This window comes from Enoplosus armatus, chromosome 16 (assembly GCF_043641665.1).
Source record: "Enoplosus armatus isolate fEnoArm2 chromosome 16, fEnoArm2.hap1, whole genome shotgun sequence".
NCBI lineage: Eukaryota > Metazoa > Chordata > Actinopteri > Centrarchiformes > Enoplosidae > Enoplosus > Enoplosus armatus.
The window spans coordinates 15,191,238-15,207,321 of NC_092195.1; the positions used below are offsets into that span (position 1 = coordinate 15,191,238).

General features: G+C 41.0%; 1 protein-coding gene across 1 annotated transcript in view; it reads left to right on the forward strand.

The window, feature by feature from the left end:
• Positions 1 to 11,155: 11,155 nt before the first annotated feature.
• Positions 11,156 to 16,084, forward strand: part of LOC139298828 (dolichyl-diphosphooligosaccharide--protein glycosyltransferase subunit STT3B) — a 68,333-nt gene continuing 63,404 nt past the window's right edge. The window contains exon 1 of the mRNA XM_070921611.1: positions 11,156 to 11,415. Within this exon, the coding sequence (XP_070777712.1) occupies positions 11,156 to 11,415 (260 nt within the window). The remainder of the gene's footprint in view (positions 11,416 to 16,084) is intronic.

Genomic DNA, 16,084 nt, shown 5'->3' on the forward strand with positions numbered 1-16,084 from the left:
CTCAGTGTGTGTTTTCAATGCTATCATATTGCTTTATACTTTGACCTTTGGAACCACTTATGATGTGTATGTGAGATGATTGGAAATGACTGATTTTACTTTTTTGTGAACCACTTTCACAGAAAATATGAACTGATCTGAAATGCAATACCTAAAGCTCCATTATGCAATATGTTTGATATTTCAAACATTGAATCAACTGACTCCCTGTTTATGTTGCTGATCCTACTGAGAATCAACAGGTCTGCCCCCACCCCCCATATATATAACTGGGGGCATACATGCTCAATTGTCAGTATATATTTACTTCAGCAAAAAAAAAGTAAAAGCATTGATACAGCAATGTAAAAACTCTCCATTACAACTAAAAACTTACATTCTAAATCTTACCTTCTAATACAGCTAAGGAGTTGAGGCCAGTGGTTAACCAACTTGCCAACCCTCCCAAGGGTTCAATCTCAGGGGTCATGACAGAGGTCGTGAGATCTGGTCATCTTTCCACTGTTGGCAATAGTGGAGAGAGATGCCACCACCACTAATGGACCAAACCAAAGCAGTTTGATCCTTGTTTTTTTGTCTTCCTCCTTGATGGAGAATTTCTATTTAACAGCAATGAAAAAATACATTGCATGTATAATGTGATACATTTGAAATGTCCACATTTTAATATACCTTATCCACTGAAAATATGCTTTTAGTATGGAAAGATATATAACCTAATTTATTAATGGAGAACTCTGCTCCTCGCAGGATGACAAGCTCACTAAAATCATGACCGTGGTCGCCCATCAGCAGCTCTCAGGCTTTGAGTTTATGTTCCAGTCCTGGCACACTGCAACACAAACTTAAATCATATCAGTACGAACCATGCATGCCCATATGCATCATTCTGGCACGTAAAGCTGCATATTCCATCATGCATACTATACACACAGCGCGCTTGGATGCTATATTCACTCATTCATTCACTGAAAAACACTTTATCCTTCATGATAACGCTGAGGCCACCAAGATGCTTCAAATTTGTGGTGCTATCCAAAATATCTCAGACTAATCTCACACACCTTAATGGTGGTAAATCTCTATTGACTGACAGACAGAGCCTAATGCTTTTACACTGAGAGTGTGTTTGTGCTGGATGAGGCCAAGGTATGAGGTTCAGCAGGTCCACACAGTGTTTGGCACAGAGTGTGTCTGCAGTGTATGATGCTGACAGACCTTTCATTCTAAGCCCACAGCTGACTCAGACTGTCTGTGGCTCTCTGCCTACCTGTCTATGCCTGTCTGTCTGTGTCTTGCAGGCAGCTGCTTTTAATTCATCTACTGGCTCCCAGAATCTATTATGCAATGCTGCTAAAAAAAATTGGCAAAAACTGGCTACTTAGACTAAACTATAAGTCACTGCTTATGAGAATCTATAGGAAGAGAATTCGGTAGTATGTATGTGTATGTGATAATGTCAGTATGTCTGTTATATGTGATTCAGCTCTCTTCTGTCAAGCCATGTGAGAATATCTGCCCCCAACACTCATTCTATGATGTCAAAATTACCTTTCTTTTATTTAAAACACATCAACCTAGGCTGCAGCACCACGGAAAATGCATGAAATGTTAAACAAATGCGCTTGGGAATAGTAGGTCTGAGTTGTCATCTCATAGGAAGACTTCCATTGCCCTTCCTGCATGCTCTGTTTACTATGCCACAGGCACACTTGGTATGGGCTGCACTACAGACAAATTGGACACTACCACTTTGATATACATGCTGATGATAAATGATTTATAATTTTACATTATAGAAATGGATTTCTTAAAAGTAAGAAAAGTAATATTTCTCTTGATTTTTCAGAATCAAATAATGTGATGCCAATTTACCTCAGCAAAGGAGTCAAGTTCTCAAAAGGGAGATGCATATTTAAGACAGAGAGTGCCTCTAAATGCCTCCTGAAGCACTTCTTTTTTTACTGACACATTTGTTAGTGTCAGTAGAAGAAAACTTGTTCAGTAGAAAATTAAAATAAGCATTTACCCTTATATAGCAGGAGCCACAGAGCACCTAGGAAAGGTCTACACACTTAGGTGCAGTTTGGTTAACAGTGTGGGACAAGTGTAAAGCAATTACCCATGAATCATGTAGCACATAAGAGTCAGTCAACAATAATCCTGTTATGTTTAATCCTGTTATGCCAGTTTGTATTGCTGTACCTTGTAAATGAATTCACTCAGTTTTGGATTCAGCAATTGTATAATTATAAATCATAATAACAAACAAACAACATTGTATGCTGTGTCTTTCAGTTTTTGGTTTGTTATTTAAACTAATAAAACTCGTATCCTCTGTCAGTTGGTACAAATGCTACCGTCTGTGATACCACCCCAGTTTGTGTTTTAATTAAGGGCAACATGGGAGCTTGTGCACACTTATTTACTTCCTTGCCAGCAACACCACAGTAGAATATTGCCCCTGAACATGTGCATTTTGTCTTTAAACCAGTAGAGGGCGTAGTGGTTCTACTGGATGCTGCATACAAAGACATCATTTGTGCCTTCTGGAACCAACTGGGTTGAAGTGCTAGAGTGCAGGATCCAGAGAGCTGACGTTTGTGCTTTGAGGATAAAAAATGGAAGCGCTGCACTGTGAAAATGAAGGGGCTGAGCTCAAGATGTGACAGGTCTTTCCATTACTTCAGAGTCATACTGAGTCATACTAACCAGTCACCAAACACTGGAGTCATTTTGTATCTTGGTGGGACCTAATTGCATTTAAACAGCTGCTGTTGGCAAGCATAAATTAACAACCTGATTCACTCACTCTGTTGAGTCTCCCTCTCCTCATTTCTCACAGCACTTTCCATCACTCGTCTGTCACAATGCATCAGAAAGTATAGGCTCAAGACACCAGTGCACAGCCCTCCATTAGTACTGGTAAAACTCCATACCTGCGGCACCACATGTATTCTTGTCAGCAGCTCAATCATAATACTTTCTAACCCGATTAACCCTTCGAGTGGGAGGCAACGGCAGGCAGGAATGTTTAGCCAAGAACAGCTCGTCATTGCTTACACGTATACACAAAGAGGCAAACGCTCACACAACCCCTAGGTGGTCTTAATAATCCAGAAGGAGATATTCTCCTGCCAAAGTCACTTATGATTCCCACATGCTGGTTGCCATGGTGACGCCTCATACATCAATCAAAGTTGCTGAGGAGTGCGTTGGTTGGTGAGAGCTATAAACAATATTTTAAGCTCCAGCAAGGAAATGACAAGAAAGACAGATTACTCCACTATAACCTCCTCTCTCTCCTCTCCAGGTCCAGTTAATGTCAGGGGCCATCCCAGTCGTTTACAAAGCCTTTTTTTGGATTCCAAATACCCATATGATTTAGATGTTCGCTTGACATATTACAAAGCAGCACTCAGGGTGTGCAGCCTTGCTATTGGCAGCGATAGTGGCAGCAGCAGGAGTCACATTCTTGAAGAAACTTTAAGGCCCTGAGCCACAACTGCATGCAGCAATCGTCCAGGGGATGATGCGCCCGTTAAGATGAGAGCAGCAGGCAGCCGAGGCCACGAGACGGAGAGATGAGACTGGTGGTGTATTGGGAGCCATTAACCCCGCTGTCCTCTCAGACATCTTTGTCTGATGGCAGTCGACTTGATGTTGATTTCAGATATTACTTTAATTTCCTTATGCCTGAATGAACTATTGTATCATTATATTCTCAGCTAGCGAGTCACTCACAATAGAAAAAAAATTGCCTTTCAAGGACAAACACAGCTGTGTCACAAATGGCAGTATGTTTGATCTGAAGCTGTTTGTCTTGGGAGGATACATTAAAAGTGTTGTTTGCTTACTTTTAACAAGAGCAGTGCTTGGGTGTTATATTGCGGCGTTATTATTATTATATTTACCCTCCAACAAAAGCTGGAATGATTTGATCGTTTGAGCCAACAAGGACAATGCCATTCCACTTAATTCCCTACATCAATCATCCCCTAGTTGCATGTAGGGTGTGTTGATGATGATTTGGGACTAATTTGGCACAGTATATCCTTCAATCTGTGTCCCATATTAATTTGTCCATTTAGAAATAATTTACTGATTGCTGTGTCGTTCCAGTTAATGTTCCATGAGAGACTGCAGCAAGCCTGATGTTTATCTCCAGCCATCTCTGCTGCAGCATTGTTAAAACTTGTTTGGACTTCACAGACAGCTCATTATCAGACATAAGAGGCAGTGATGAAAAAGTAAATCAAAATGCAAATCCTTGGAATAACTAGTCATGTAAAAATATGATAATGATAATAATAATCCATCATCGTCAATAAAATTCCACAATGCAGCTGAAAATGTATGTATTTATGTAATATACAAGCACTGCATCTCAGCATCAAGGCTGCAAAAGAGCATTAACATATTATTAATGATGGCTGAATTCCATATAGTTGATCCAGTGCATGCTCACTCACCGAAATGGCTTATAGGGACACTCAATGGGATGAAGCCATCGTTAATGTTATTATTTACACCTGTGCTTTTCCTGCTTTGACAATTCAAAATGTCCTCTGTGAAAAGCGTTCATTCCCCTCAGAATGCTTTCTTGCTGATATTACATGAGGAGATTGATACTCTCATGTCTGTCCATTGAATATAAAGCTAAAGCCAGGAGAAGGTTAGCTTAGCTTAGCTTAGCTTAGCTTAGCATAAAAACTGGAAACAGGGGGAAAGAGTTAGCCTGGTGTTGTCTAGAGGTAAAAAAAAAAAAAAAACAGCACCTCTAAAGATCACTAATTAACTTTATGCCATGTTATTTAACCATCTCCTGGATGTAGCTTCATCTTTAACGAACATAGGAGTGATATCCCTCGTCTCTTGGCAAGAAACCACAAAATGTCAAAATATTCACACATTCATTAATAGAAAAGGCAAAGATTTTAAACTCTAATGTGTGTACTGTGTCCTTCTGGTGCTCAGTGGAGGCATTGTCAGCGATGGCATCACCAGCACTACACAGCCTACAGAAGGCTGGCAGTGTCTCTCTCTCCCCCTCCCTGTGTCTTTTATGCCCATCCTGCACACACACACACCCCTCTCCTCTCTTTCTCCACATCGCCCATCTCCCCCATATTCATTGGAGAGTCCAGCTAAGTTGAACTTTATTTTGGAGGCATGAATTGTGTTCTGTCAGATGACCGATCGAGGGCAACCAGGAGGAGAATCGATTGGACACGGGCTGAGCTCAGAGATGCATAGCCCTGACCGAGGGGCCACTTGGTATTGAACCACCTTCACAGAGTACTCTTAGGTCAGAAAAAAGAGCAGAGTTGGCCTTTAATTTAATGTATTTGCACATTATGCAAAGGGCTTTAAGACAAAAAAGCACAAGCGTCAATTTGGTGTTCATATAAGCAAATGAAAGCTTCACTAATACCCCAAATTTGTTGTCAATAACATCAAAAATATATTCAAGATGAGAGCAAGGCGAATGCAGTTAGGAGCTGTCTTGGAATTAAGGCAAAATATCCATTGCTTGTGAGAAACACATATGACAGGGGTCTTCATTCGTGCATGATCTGTATGAACTCAAAGAACTGGAGAGACGTGCTTTGTCACCACAGCAGAATAATATCAGCGAGGTGGGTCTGCTCCTCTTGTTTGGAATGCTGCTGCTGTAATTTTACCACAGGGGGTTCAGGGCTGTCATTGAAGCAATATCACATAAATCTGCTGTCTTCTGAATTGAGACAGCACATGTTGGCCACTCAGGAAAGTGAAAGAAACGGTCATTTGTCAAGCTGTGGCAGCTGGGAAATTGGGAAGCATACTTCAATCTTTGGCACGAGAGTCATGTTTTTTACCTCCCGCTGGGATAAAGTCAGACCAAGTTCAACTGTTGTCTACGAACTACATTTCTCATAACTGAAAGGCAAGCCCCCTCAAAAGACATCAACGCAGAGGCTGCTTGAACCATACCAAAGCAAGGGAAATGTTGATAAGGCAGCTGTTATTCTGAAGAGGTAGAAATGCATGCCAACTTTTCAGAGTCTGACATTCTGCCTGCAGACAGCTGATTTCTCTGTTGAGCTCAGGTTTGTGCCTCACTCCTCCTTATTTTCCCCCCGTCTCTCTCTCTCTCTTGCTTTTGGTCTACCAATTGAAACTTAGAAACTTTTTATGCAGCATGCCAATAGGATTTGAAGCATCACTGGAGGCACTTTCAGCAGTGTCGACAGGTCACAGTCAATCTTGATGAATGTGGTGAACTGTGAATGTTTACAGGCAATTTTCTGTGTTGATATGCTTTTGAGAGATGATCAAAAAAAACATTTATTTCCTTATTTTTGGTTATGGCCTGCTGTATGCAGTCAGATGCAAGAGGATTTCTTTTTCAATTCCATAATTGCATAATTATTGTATCATTTCATGGGATAATTATTGTGATTAAAAGCCGGATTAAAAATGAAAACGACAGATACCGTGACCGTGTTATTATTTTAAATTATGATTTCGGGTAAAATTAACATGCAAGAATGTGACTTTTATCAAAAGCAGTGATACATTCTCATTTATTTTGTATTTAAATTGTCAAAAAAATGGAGGCTTTCATTGACAAGATTATTGAATTGATTGCTTTGTTCCCTTCTTGGAGAGTGGTAGATGAAAGTATTTTTGTAATCATATAAAAAATGAAAATACATTTTCAATCGAAACTGTCATTGCCTCTGCAGCTCACAGCCTGTTGGGGAGAAATAACTTTTCATATGCTTTGGAAAATGACAGATGAATGCAATGAATGCAATGGCAACTGAGGCAAATGCAGGCTTATAAATTGAGCAAAAGCTCTCTGATCTCCAGGATGACAGATCACGCCATATTCTGTTACAAAATATAGGAGCTTATCGTACTATTTCATACTCTATCACAACAAGCAATTTTGTTTAAAGGAGGAGTCTGAGCTTGACTGTGCATTGTGCATATGAATAGCGAAGTAATGCAGCGTTATAGACAATCAGTGGATCGTTCATGACATTATCAAGATTAACAGTCCTGTCGTACAAGGTGACACCCATGGCCAAGCCCGTGCCGGCACACCTTCCATCAAAGTCAAGATTAAGATGTTGTGCAGTTGTATCATCCACACTGATGCCTGGGACTGAGTGGGTCATGTTCACATCTAGTAGATTTAACTGCCTCTCTGTGCCCCTTTAGCTATTGGAGAAATGAGGCATGCTCAGTGTGAAATGGTGTGTCACTGATGAGGCCACACGGGCAACCCCATGCACTCGGTGAAAGACCCTGCATCCTCAAGTAGAAGTTACCTCAGGTCATTACTTGTGCTTTTGTGTTATTTCTTTCATCCTCTACCTCATCCTTGCACTCAAGATGTCATTAAACACTGTTGTCACAGAAACCTATTCAAACCCGAACACACTGTTTTCTGAATTAAATAAGGAATTATGACATATGTAACTTGACCTTGAGCCAATTATCATGATGCTGTACAGCTTCTGAGTCTGACTCTCTGTTGGCAACAGGTAAATAAATAGTTCATAACAGTTGGGTACAACACCTCATTGGGATGCTAAGTGGTTTTCTTTAAGTGCTCTCATTTCTGTTAATGATTGCGGTGCAGATTGGTGTGTGCAGTGGCGATCCCCAGGCACTGGCTAATCATCCTCTTACACTGGATCACACAGACAGACTCTATGGAGTCTTTAAAGCTGTCTGCGCTCACAATGAGCAAACATCCTGTTCTGCCATGCTTTTTGATCGAATATACTGAGTGGATTCGCCCCCCTGTTAGGTTGCACATGTAAATAATGCACAAGGCAATTAGAGGAATGAAGTGAATTACAGGACAATGACAAACACAACAATAAGATCCCGGTCTCAGATTTCTTTTCTACGTATAGTTTGTTAGACAGGAAGCTGGTGAACTGAAGACTACATAGGTGTGTGGATGTGTTCAACTCTGTGTGTTATCCCTAGGATGGATTAGTAATCAATTTAGTGTTCTCCTGCCTTACACCCACTGCATGCTGGGAAAGGCTCCAGCCCCTATAAATGACCCTCAATATGACAGAGTGGGCATAGATAAAACATGGATCTATAATTCCCATTTAGGATTTTTTTTCCCCACCACTTCCTCTGATGTGTGTTGCAAGGATGTCAAGAATCTGGGAACATGATGTGCCTGCTTCTCGGACATCTGTCACACTGCAGTCTTAGCTTTAAAAACAAATTACAGTATCAGATTCCTTCCTGTAACATCTACATTATATTGAAGGCTTCCTTCAAAAGTATACAGCAACTTTCTTTCATCAGAGGCAGTATATTCACAGAAGATTATTTGCTTTGTCCCACATGCTTACATAACACCATGCACAATTGATTGAGAGATTTGAGATTATTATGCAACTTGAGACAAATTGCTGAAGCCAGTCAATACTGCACCTAGATGATACCGTAGCTGTTTGTAGCTTTCAGGATTTGCTGTTTGCACCATTTTCAATGACATCAGCTTACTTTAAAGTTTATAAAAAAAATTAAATAAAATTGTGCCATAATGAATTTGAATCATCTTGACCAGTTGTGGCACCTCTCTCTCTCTCTCTCTCTCTCTCTCTCTCTCTCTCGCTCTCTCGCTTTCTAACTCCCTCACACATGCAGTCAAAGCAGAGAAAGATGACAGAGAGGAAGGTGCAAAGAGTGTTTCATGCCAGGCATCTTAAGCTTTTTTTTATATTTTATTTTTTGCACGAATGGCCTTTGGCAAAGTAAAGAAGTGTAGACACCGAAGAATGCCAAGCACAAACCCAGCAAGTCTGTAATGTTCTTCGGGAGAAAAAACAGAAAAGAAAGACAGAGCAAACACAAACATTCAAGTCTGCCTCTGGAGACGGAGGAAAGCAAAGCTGCCCTGCCTGGCAACAGCACTCATTTTGGCTGGCTTTCATCTGGGCTTGGCCTTTTGACAATAGATGCGATTGAAGCAATCTTCACAGCCTGCATTTCTATTTGTCTCAAAGGTCATCCATTCAGAATTTGAAGGTAGAGGGGAAAAGGTGAAGGGGTAGAGTGGCATAAACAGGCCTTGATGAATGATTGAGGAACTGTGTGCATGGTTGTGTGTTTGCTTGTGTGTACATAAAGATGTATTCATCATCAGTATGCATGTGCTGATGTGTATGGGATTACATGTGTTTGTATGCATTGTATCTTCACACAGTGTTTGCATGTTGTGCGTGGGTGTGTATGCATGCATGTATTCTTTTTGGTATTGACTTTCAGCAGCAGCATATGCCTGTAATACAGTCTGTGATACTGTCAGCTTTGGTGTCTGTGATCTGCACATGAACTCAAAACTCTTATCCACTCCTGCCACTTCATCTACTCTCTATGATGACCCCCATCAATTTTCATAATCATCCTTTTACTCTCCTTTATTATCGGCCTTCCATCTCCCCGTCTCTCCAACGCTGTATTCTCATCTCCCTCTTATCTCCTCCCTGCCTCTTCAGAAGATAGCCTCGATCCAAAGCTGTGCTAAGCCTTCTCAAACTTCAGTCCAATTCTTCTACATGAATATTTCATTTACATTTTTTAAATCATGATCATATGGATGACAGGGTAGCTGTAAACACTGTTGATGGAAAGAAAAAATGGGAATTTGGGCCAATTTGTGAAATTTTCAAACCAGCAAATGGGCTACTCTCAAATCAAAGGTACTAAAAGTGGATATAATTAACAATTATTGTAAACAGAAAAGCATGCATTCCCTTTAATACTCTGATAAGTAGCTATTGCCCTAGTATGCAGCATCTGTTTAAACATTCCCATAAATTACCCAAAAGTAATGGGTATTAAAATACAACACATAAACACTACAAATTCATAATTTAAATGTATAATAATGTTTTGGAGGACATTGATTCAATTTAATTGCTGCTTGTTTGAAAACAGGCTCCTCTGATTATACAATGCTCCAAGGCTAACCTCAGTGTAAGATCACTGTGCAGTAGGTTATATTCACAGCATTACATGCAACAAATGTTAGAGATGAGAAAAAGATGTTTTGTCCACTCTGATTTCAGAACAATGTTGTCTCTATCTCTGATATTACACAGAAGAGGACTATTGTTTTCCCCCTTTGGGAGTGAATCACATCTCAGATAAATCAATAATACTTCCTGCCTCTGTCTCATGGTTATATGAAACAGTGCAAGCACAAAATGAATGTATACGATCAATCAAAAACTTGAGCATTTATTTGAAATGTTCAAAAAAGGTGTCCTATTCCAGTATAGCCTTTCAAGGCTTCGGGGGAAGTTGTGAAAGTACATCCTGAGTTTAAGAGAATGATGAATGCTGTGTTCTTGTCTTTGCTGGGGGACATAATAATGATGAGACACATCAATCTGTATTACCACTCCACCATCCAGTCTAGAACATCCAAGGGCAACAGAAATATTGCACTCATAGAGAACATTTATCTTCACACACACACCTGCCTATAGCTTTTAGCTACAAGGAAACAGTTTCTCTCTAGATTTTGGGCAATATGCCCATTATTTACTCTTTGTTATTCACGATGAAAAATTACTAATTCACCTCTATATAGCCAACTTTAAGCCGAGTAATACGGATTTTATTTATAGTGAGCACCAGAATGACTCAATTTTATATATAACAGGGGATAATCCTTATTTCAATCAGTCGCAGCTATAATTTACTGTGTTTCCATTGGGGGACTCATCTGTCTATCTAGCCAGTGTTGCACTCTGATTGGCGTAATGACGTAAACCCCCGCCCTCTCGTACCTGTCGATCTGTGAGAGGCCGCCAGAGCTTTCTAACGCCCCGCCTATCGCATCCCTCCCGCCCCTTTCCACCGGCGTTCGATCGTGAGGCGAGTTGACTGTTGCAGACTCGGTATGTGGCGCATGAGCATGCGTTTCGGGATGCAACGGCTGTCTGTCGGAGTAGCGACACTGAATTAAAACATATATATATACCGGGGGAACTCAGGAGAGAGAATACCTAAGGAGAGACCGCACAAACTAAGGGAGTTTACGACAGTACGGAGTGGAGGGAGACACGGGAGCGTGGCAGGAGGGACGCTCTAGCAAATCCGACCGACACCGCACGCAGAAATGGCGGAGCACCACGCAGCCAGCGACGGCAAGCACAAAGCGTCCACCAATGCCGGCGGCTCGGTGCACGGGAACAGCAGACCCGGCGCCGCGGGTGGAGGAGGGGGCAAAGGAGGCCTGTCTGGCGGACTGACACAGCCAGCAGGGTGGCAGTCTTTACTCTCGTTTAGCATTCTTTTTCTGGCCTGCCTGGCCGGATTCAGCTCCAGACTTTTCGCGGTGATCCGGTTCGAGAGCATCATCCACGAGTTTGATCCATGGTAAGCTAGCTAACGTTTGTCAGGTCAGCTTGAGTCCCTGGTTAACAGTTGCTTGTAGTGGCAATGAAACACAGCTTAAGATCCAAATTGCTCCAGTGGGTCATTTTTAAGAAAATAAACAAAACAAAGAAAGATAACGTATATTAATGTCGCTATATTATTTTACTCTTCAGAAGTCAGGACAATGACAGCGACTGTTTTGAACACAGCTTTAACTACTTTGACGTTCTCTTAACGTTAGCTCCTCACATTCAAGATAAACCGTTGCTTTCCTGTTATGACTAACGACAGGATTTTTTTTACTCTTACGTCGTTGGGAAACAACACTTTGGTGATCGGGTCAGTGGCCTGATGTGTAAGTCAGTCTCAGAGAGCTTGACATTTAAATGTGATGATCCGAGTGGTCACGCAGCTAGCTAGTCTGGATCTACAACTCTCATGTAGGTTTGGCATTCACCTAAATTAACACTAGGTTAAATAATATCTGATGTGGAGGCGTAACATGCAGGCACAACTTTTTTCAGACTGTAGAAAAACGTGTGAATAACCGGGAGGAAGACTTGCATGATTTCTCTGTACTGTGCTCGCGTTTTGATTCATTGAAAACTCAATTCATTGTGAGCGGGTGAAGTTGAAATTGTCACGATTGCTTATGTGGGGATTATCGCTTCAGCGGTGGTCGAAGTGATTGATTCAGGGCAGTTTTACTTCTGGGAAGATTCTGTTTTTTTAGATTAACATAACTTGCTGTTGGTGTTTTTATAAATGGTGAATAGAAATGAAAATACATACTGCACTACCAGGCTTTCACGCAAATTACAGCCGGTGTTCATCATAAAAGCAGACCGTTTATAAACCCGGAAGCCAACTGATCCGGTCTGGTGTGTCTGTCATCACAATGCAGGATTATTCCGCTTTATAACAGTGTCACATGGGCCCACAAGAGTCCGCCTGGTTGCACTGCACTGTCATTCCCTTGCTGCTCTCATACACACTCTGTGGCATTCAGAGACAGCACGACTGATGCATTCATTTATTAATTTTCAAGGACAGGTGCTCCATCTTGTTCAGGGTGACACTTGCCTCTTCAATTACTTTGATAACTTGATTGCATTTTATAGCCTAGGGGCCATGGCTTAGGGCTATGAGAGGGTCCACATGGTTCAGAAGAGCGTGATCCTGCTTTGAGACTGGAATTTGCACCAAGGACTGACCTTAGCACTGTTAATGAGTACTCTCATTTGACGCTGCATTCTTTCGTTACAGCCTTCATATATCCGATTAATGTCCCGGGTGGTCACACAGTTGGTATATTTCCTGTAGTCTTTTGCTGCGCTTCACAATGAAAGTGGGAGTTGTTTTGCGTCAGTATAAGGCTATAAAGCAGCATCAGTTTCCACAGTTACAGACTTAAGACTGCACAATTCTTTGGCAACATGTCACAGAAAAGAAAGCAAAGGCACCCTTTGATATTCAAAAGTTTAAAAGCCCTTGCAGCTATGAGTAGTCTACATCTGTTGTTCTTAAAAATGTTCTCTTGGCCCACGAAAACAAAGCAATGCTTGGATGAAACCGTCTGTTACAGGCTTAAATGTGCAAAATGGTGAATTCAGCCACAAGGTAATGGTTTTTATATTTTTAGGATGGTCCACTTAATTATCAGAGGAAGCATTAGAGACTGCAAACAATCATGATTTTTCATGGAAAATAAATTTATCAAAACAGAGATTTAAACCAGAAATATATCTGTAGTAAGTAGACTATTTAACAAAACTTTCAACAACTCCCCCTCCCAGTCATCCTTTGACCCCATGTGTAATCCTGATCAGCTTGCTGAGGACCATTGCCCTACATTTATACAATCGTTAACTCTCTCGGGAATCCTTCAGTGTATATAGAGGCCATAACACTAGAGTTTTTGTATAGATTAACACATAAACCTGACCCCAGTGAGTACTGTATTTACCAAGAATACGAAATAGAACATTATTTAAAGATTTATTCTATTGTCTTCTGTTGACTCTTAGAAATGAGATCGACCTGTATCGCTCTGAAAAACGATTTCAGGTTTTTACGATTATTATGAATTACGCATTATACCTTCCTCACCTTTTTTGACAGTGAGAAAAGAAAATGTATTTTACAACTGCAGGAACATATGATGCTGATTGGAAGTGGCTGTCACTCCCAGACACACGTAATTAGTGCCGTTGTCATCTGAATGCTTGGATGCTGTTATTGATTTTTCCCTTTGCGAAGAGCTTCAAATTGTCTGCACCTAACCATTACGTTAAACAAGCTGGCAATTTGAAGAATCCAGATTGGATTTACAAACACCAAAATGTCAAGCTTATTCTGCAGTATGCAAACACCACATACTGTACTGTTGCCATTTTGCTTTCCTAATATTTGTTGATTAATTTAAGACCTGGCGGGCTTTTGTTTTGACATGTGTGACGTTTTTTTGTCTTGTCCATTCATCTCAAAATTAATGTTCAATCTTCTTAATTGGCAACGAGTTAGTGGATGATTTGTGCTAAGAATATTGTTATGACAGCCTACTAGACTTTACCACATGGAGGTGTAACTTGTCAAAGTGGCTCATACAAATATATCACGTTTTTTTAAGTACCAGCATTTGCCGAGCTGTCACTGGTGCTCTTCAGAAGAGAAGGATTTGTTCCTGCTCCCAGAATTGACTTTTATACAAATTCTCTCTCCGGTTTATTGAGTTACTGGAAGGAAAATTTAACTAGACTGAAAGCTGCATGGTGAGGCACATACATGTGTGTATGGGAGGGAAGCTTTCCTTGGTAGCAGTCAGGTTTTTTTCCCACCTTGGTTATGTCAGGAAATAAAGACCGACCTGACAGTAGAGTGAGGGGAAAAGAAGCGTTTCTGTCAAGCAAATAATGAGCTGGAAACTCAGGTATGGCAGCACAGACATACACATCCACCCTCACACACTTGCACTCTTACTCCCTCTTCGACCGGTCGGCATCAGAACTGCTGTTGCTTCGCATGACTGGAGCTTTGTTCAAGGTCTAGATGGATGCTCACAGTATGTCACATGGGATGTTAGCTTTTACTAGCTAAGTCCACTAAAGCGGTGTGTTTTGACTTGTGATGCTAAATGTAGAAATACCAAACATTTTCAGGGCACTGTTAGTTGAACTGTTTGTCACAAAAGTAAGTTGGATCCAGCTTTTTCCTCTCTCTTTCTCTCCCAATATTCGATATCTCAACTGCCGATACCAAGTACTGATGAATACCAGTGCTGCTTTTTCCCAAATTAAAAAAACAGCATGAAACTCATTTGAATCCTTCTTATGTAAAGTAACGTGAGGCCAGGGATCTGTGGCATTGACAGCTGAGTTGGTGACAAAGAAACTGTATTTAATGTGGATTGGTCACGTTACGGCCGACCCAATCTGCTTAATGATGCCAGTATCAGTGATTTTAAGGCATAATGTGGGGGTTTGGTAACTTGCATTTTCAATTATTTTTAACTTTATATAAACTAAACAAATACTCAATTAAGTAACTGTAAATTACTTGCAGTCCTAGTCAGCATTGCTGCTGATTATGATGGCTAAAGTGCTAAAATGGTTGCAATGCAAAATGGGTTGTGCATAAGCCTGTCAAATCGGAAATCTGGGTTTAGTTCTGTTAGAAATAGATACAAGTCTTGAAGTTGTTTAAGTTGAAAAGGTTATGTTCAGGTTTAAGGCAAGAGACGGTTGGGATTGTAGTATTTGTGCCATCTGCTGCTGTGGCGTTTGTGTGCCATCTGCGTGCACACTCCAGCAGCGTTACCAGGTTAAGAGAAGATTTTCAGCCCAAGAGCCATTTGGAAAACTGCCTAACATGCTCTAAAACTATCAGAACACATCGCCTTACTTCTGCTCTTTCTTTTAGCTGATCCTGCTTGCCTGCATGCCTCTCCTCTTGTACCCTGGAAAAATTTGTGTGCAGCAGATTTGAATTTTTCTTGGGAAACACAAATATAAAAATTGTAACACTTTCATCGGCTCTGTTAATATCCTAATTACCTGAGAAAGCTGTAAAACTTGGAGCTCTAACACCAGATGGAAAGTGATACAGAATCTCATACCTTTTTAGAGGCAGAAACATCCAGCGATATCCACCTGCTTTTGATTGTTAATCCCAAAACAAAAGAAGTGATTTAACACCTGAAATGTCAGTAGTTTCACATATGCCTTGAACAATCTTCCACTATCTCAAACAGCACTTTGATATCGGTCAACACCGCAGAAAGTGTTTCTGGAAGTTGTTAAATGCTGTGAAAATGAAATCTCAACTCAGCAAAATTAGTGAGGGTAGCAGCTTTTGTGTGCGTTCTCTCTCCCCCTCTCTCACAAAAAAACATGACGTCTATCTCAAAGTAGATTGGGCCATCCCAGGAGTGGCTGCTGGCACAGCAACACGCTAGCTAGTGCAGCAGTGTGGGAAAATGGAGAATAAGTTGTGATTGATCTTCCTACCAGACTCTTGGCTGGAGCTGTGATCCCTGCCTAAACCCCCGACCGACTGTCCAACAGCTTATGAAATATTCAGCGTCAAGACGGTGTCCAGTTACCTGCAGCAGAAAAAGTTTTAGTGAGTGCCCATCCTCGGTCATTATAGGCTGGTTTCCTAGGCTTACATT